Source organism: Octodon degus, unplaced genomic scaffold (assembly GCF_000260255.1).
Source record: "Octodon degus isolate 3935 unplaced genomic scaffold, OctDeg1.0 scaffold00209, whole genome shotgun sequence".
NCBI classification, from domain to species: Eukaryota; Metazoa; Chordata; class Mammalia; order Rodentia; family Octodontidae; genus Octodon; species Octodon degus.
In genome coordinates this window covers 1,869,555-1,875,238 of record NW_004524785.1, presented here as the reverse complement: position 1 = coordinate 1,875,238, position 5,684 = coordinate 1,869,555, and the positions used below count along the sequence as shown (strand labels likewise).

The window sequence follows — 5,684 nt, the reverse complement described above, 5'->3', positions numbered from 1 at the left end:
GACTCTCCTGTTTATAGCCTCCCAAGAGCTGGGATTAGAGGCACACACCACCATGCCCAGTCTCAATCGAAGTCTCTGCACGTCCCGGGGATGGAGCCAGCTCCAGGCCTGGAATGGAACCACCGGGCCCTGCACCTGCTTGCAGGTGCTCTAATCCACTGAGCTATTTGGCCTCTCTCAAAAATCAGATGCTGAGGCCCTAATTCCCTATCCCCCACCTCCAGGAAGGGACGTGGAGGAAGTTGGGAGCCGGAAGTATGCAAACCCAGAAGACCACCTTCATGGTGACCATGCCAGTGGTCCCAGATTACAAAGCAAACAGACTATGTTTTAAAAAAAAAGACAATAGAGGCCCAAACTAACCAAAATACAGAAAAACTCACTTTATGAATCTTATAGAAAATTAATTAATACATGTTAATTGTCCTAAAAATCATAATGGGCTGCCACTACTATCACCACGAAACAGAAGAGACAAAGCTCCTCCCTTGAGATGGCCACATTTTCAGATTAGAAATTACATTACCTTAATAATATAAAAAAGCCACATACATGACTATTTCCAGGCACACGTACACTTAAGTAATAAAAACTACATGTACTCACAAAACTGTCTATATTTATGATAAATAATAAATGTGGGACCAGGAAGTTAGCTCAGTGGCACAGCACCTGCCTGGAAAACGCAAGGTCCTGAGTTTGATTCCCAGGACCAATAAAATAAAATAAAATAAAATAAAATAAAATAAAATAAAATAAAATAAAAATAGTAAATATGCAGATAGGGAGCAGTGAAGATATCTGAATAATTTTGCTTTGTGTTTTAAAAGTCCTACACAAAAATCTTACGAATAAACATGTTTTATAAATAAAGATCACAACATATCTCTTGTTTTCTATTATAAAAGCATTTACAGAAGCGCATATCCAATTCATGTTGGAGCATACACAGTGTGAACACCAGTTGTCCAAGGGCGAGACGTACGCACTAAACATGAAAGACTGGGCAGGCAATGCTATAGGATATCAGCAAAGCCTTGCTATAAAGGGGAAGATTTCCATATAAGATCCATCTGAAAATCCATTTCACACTTCTAATTTAAAGCCAATTCAAATGTAATTTACTTTATCAGGGCCATTCATTTAGTGAGGGTCAGAAGAACAATCAACAGAGATGACAATTACTTACGCTTATCAAAAGACAACCTGGTACCAATAGTGCTAAGCTGGAGAAAAAGACAGAACTGGGAGTCACGCTGAAACAACAGCTATTACCACACAAACTGATCTTCTTTCAAACCAACACACTCTACCACAAAGCCTTTACTCACTATCATTTCCACACAAAAGGCAAGCTCATTTGCCATTCTATTTGAGTGGCCCAGTATGCCTTTCCTTTTCCAAGGCTGATGACTGGAGAGAGGGGAAACAATCATATCAGGCACAAAATATTCAACTTACCACTCTCATCATCTATACTGAACCTTCCGAGGCCGCTGCCATCCCTGATGGAGTACTGGACCTCCCCGTCCCTCCCAGAGTCCTCATCACGGGCAGACACCTGCAGCACACTCGTTCCAATGCGTGAGTTTTCTTTTACAGATCCAACAACAGCAAAGTCTGGAAAGTAGGGGGTGTGAAGGTTTTCATTGACATCCACAACTTCCACCTCCACAAAGGACACAGACGACAAAGAGACAGGCCGTCCTTTGTCCTTGGCCCGAACTGTAAGATTATAAAACTGCTGCTTTTCATAGTCAAGCTCTTTGCTCAAGCGGATGGCACCACTGGCTTTATCTATTTCAAATCTCCCATTATAGTCATTGACCAAAGAGTAGCGCACTTGACCCCCCAATCCGAGGTCAGGATCATGTGTTTCCAACCAAGCAATGACAGTGCCCACAGGAAGGTCCTCAAGGACCTTCACACTGTAGCTGCTTGGAATGAAAGCTGGGGAGCAGTCATTGACATCATCCAGAAAAACCTTAAGGGTGACAACTGAAAACAACTGCTGACCATTTTCTGCCTTGTCTCTGGCTTCTATTTTCAAGGAATAGTTCGCTTTGGATTCCCGGTCCAACTGATCTGCTATGTAAATGACTCCAGTTGAGCTGTTGATGGCAAACTGTTGTGTATCTGTCAAGACTGAGTAAGACACTTCACCATTGGAACCCAGGTCTTTGTCTCTGGCTTCCAGTTGTATAATCTCTGTGCCGATACTTGAACTTTCCAGAATGTTAACAGAGTAGCTATCTTGAAGAAAAATGGGGCTATTATCATTTGCATCCTCTACATTGATGGTCAGCAATCTCCACGAAGATTTCTGTGGATTACCCAAGTCATAGATGGTGATATTCAGCAGATAGAGGTCTGTGTGCTCTCGATCCATGGGCATAAGGACCTTCAGTTGCCCAGTCTCCATATCAATATTAAAGCAACTATCGGTGTTCCCATCAGATATTGTAAACAGCACCTTTCCATTAAAGCCAGAGTCCGCATCATAGGCTTTGATCTTCAAGATGTCAGCACCGACTGGCAGATTTTCCTTCACAGCCATATCAGAGGGAAAAGACTTGTCAAAGTGTGGTCCTTGCCTATTAACTGAATAAAAGTCAAGAAATCCATCCTCCAGATTCAATTTCCCATTTGCTTTGGCCTTAAGGAGTAGCTTTTCTGCCAGTTTCTGAGCCACACGAGTTTCTCGGCAACTGAAGCTCTTGGAAGACACCTTCCCATGGAGGACGGAAATGTTAATAGCCATGGGGTCTGCAAAATTCTCTCCATCAGTGGCTGTGATTCTCAGGGCAAAATTGGCATTTTTAATGCCAGGATTCATCAGTGACTTTTTAAGCTGTAAAACACCAGAGTCTGGGTTTAAGTAGAAGAAACCAAGTTCATTGCCAGAAATGATCTTGTACTTCACAAGTTCAAGTTCATCAATATCGATGGCTGACACAGCTGTGATGTGACCCCCGACTGGGAAGTCATAGGAAATAACTCCCTGGCAAGCTACTTTTTCAAAGAGAGGGCTGTTGTCATTGACATTTCCTATTCGGATGGTTACATTTACCTCACTCTCATGGCGGTATGGAGAACCCCAGTCAGAAGCTCTGACGATGAATCGGTAAATTTCTGGAGAAGATTCAAAATCTAATTCTGCAGTTGTGCTAATGACACCTGTAAACTGGTTAATGGCAAATGGTAACAAATTCAGGCTGGCAATACTATAAGTGATATATCCATTTTCTCCTTTATCCTTGTCGGAAGCTGACACGGACAGAACGCTTGTTCCTACTGGGATGCTTTCATTCACAAAAGTATCATAGAAGTCCTGCTGGAATTCTGGGGTGTGGTCATTTGCATCTTCTATGCCAATGAGAACTTGTGCTTTTATATCGCCTTCCTTGTCTGTCACCTCCAGCTTGTAAACCTCCTTCCTAATGGTGTTCAGGGGCTGCGCCGTGACAATCAAACCTGTCCGAGGATTGATTCTGAAGTACTCCGCATCTTCACCGGTAGATAATTTGTATTCCACATCGAGAGGTTCAGGACTTAATTTTACGATAGCAACCACCACACCAGGAGGGGAAAACTCACTGATGTTGACATCATACACCTCTTTTTCAAATCGAACTGGGACATTGTCTCTTTTAGGGTTGGCAATGTGGACCATCTTCAGTGCTGAAAACTTCTGGGGTGACCCTTTGTCTTTTGCTTGAAGTGTGAGGTTGTAGCCATGGGAAAAGCTAGCCCAGTCAACTTGCTTCCTCTCCCGGATCTTGTATTCATTCATCCACTTGCCTTCCTTTGCCAGGAAGAACTGATCTAAAGGATCTCCAGCCACGATGGAAACTGATTCGATCTCCCCATTGGCCCCCTCATCTAGGTCATCGACTGTCACGACTGCATATGTCGGCTCTTTATCCAACGCAAAAGGAATGTGCGTGACGACCTGGATCGTTGGGGCGTGTTCATTTATACGTTCAATGTGAACATATAGCTTTGCGGTACTGCTCACTCCGTTGTTGCCATAGAGCTTCATGCCTCGGTCCACAGCTAGAATTTCCAGGTCATACCTGTTCTTCTCATCATAATTTAATCGTCCACTTAGGGAGATGATACCACTTGTGGGGTGAACTGAAAAGAGATCAACTTTGTTTTTAAAGTAGTAGTAGAATTCTCCGTTAGAACCAATGTCAGCATCAGTTGCTGTCACCTGAGCAACGCTAGTCCTTAGTGGTGTGCTTTCTGCAATTGTAACAGAATATGTGGTGGGAGAAAACAGAGGTCTCAGATCATTTGTGTCTAAAACCTGAATATTCACTTTGGTCCATGCTTCCAAATCTTCTCCTCTGACAGAACCCTTTACTATCAATAAATAACTGTCCTGAATTTCCCTATTCAAAATGGCAGAATTCCCACCCTTAGTTCTTATTCGGAGGAAACAGAAGTCGGCAATGATGACTTCCTCTGCTTTGAAAAAGCCTTCTTCGTCCCCAGATACTATTCTGTACTTGATGTCCCAGGAGAGATCTACTAAGGTGATGCCCATTCTACTATGGCTGTTGACGTAGGTCCGTGCTGCGGAATTCTCATAGACTGTAGCATTGTATGTGGAGTGTGTGAAGTGAAAGCCCAGCGGCCCCGTCCCTGGCAGCCCCTGGGAGACGGTGGCCAAGAGCTTGAGAAGAAGGAGGATGAGGCAGGAAGGAGGAGGTCGTGTCCCCACACAGTGTCCCATAATTATATCCATCGCATCATACTTCCGTCCTGGAGGAACAGAAACAGAAAGAGGGGAAGAAAGATAAGTTAACCTGAAGAGAGTGGAACAGAAAATAACTGTGAAGAAACAGTGCTTTTTAAAACTCTGATTTCAAAAATCTTTTTATTAAAACATGAATACAAGAAAAAAATGAAAACCACACCACTACTAGATTATAAGGAATTCAAAATCACTAGAATTTAACTTTATGTTTGAATTTTTTAAGCTTCTACATTGCCAATGGGACTGTTCACTGGCACAAGATATTATATTCTGAAGGTCAACTTAGACATACATAGTGGAGGACTCAGGTAGATTTATCTTTGACTTATAATTATCTTTCATATAATTATCTGTGAAAAGAGACGTGTTCATATAACATAGCTAAAATATAAAAACTGAGAAGGTATGTGAAAAAATTATCAATAAAGGATCAAATAATTCATGGTACATTTCTAAAAAGAATACTACGTACCTATTCAGGAAATTGATAATAGTGTGCATTTTCAGATGGATTAAAATGCAAGGGTAAGTGAAAAAAAGCTCATCAAGATGGACAGATGGCATGATCCCATCATAACTTAAATATATGCACAACCACATGTTTGTTTTATTTATTTCTTTGGGGGATATTAGGGATCAAACTCAGGGCCTGTGCATGCCAGGCAGGCCCTTAAACCGCTGAACCATCTCCTTGGCCCTTCCATGTTTATATTTTGAAAAGGTTAACTTTTGCAGGATTTGGAGGCATATTTGCTTTTTGTTTTGCGACAGGGTCTCACTGTAGTTCAGATTAGCTTTCAACTCCATAGGTAGCCTGTTAAGGCACCCAGCTTTGGGCTCCCCTTCCCCTTCCCCCCCAACCCTTCTTATGTTCCCAGATGCACCAAGCACAACTGTGCTGCAAAGATTTAACCTTGAC

The 5,684-nt window shown here is 42.3% G+C and overlaps 1 protein-coding gene across 1 annotated transcript in view; it reads right to left on the bottom strand.

Moving 5' to 3' along the window:
• Fat3 (FAT atypical cadherin 3) overlaps window positions 1-4,753 on the bottom strand; it is a 574,624-nt gene extending 569,871 nt beyond the window's left edge. The window contains exon 1 of the mRNA XM_004644764.2: window positions 1,462-4,753. Within this exon, the coding sequence (XP_004644821.1) occupies window positions 1,462-4,753 (3,292 nt within the window). The remainder of the gene's footprint in view (window positions 1-1,461) is intronic.
• Between the last annotated feature and the right edge of the window lie 931 nt (window positions 4,754-5,684).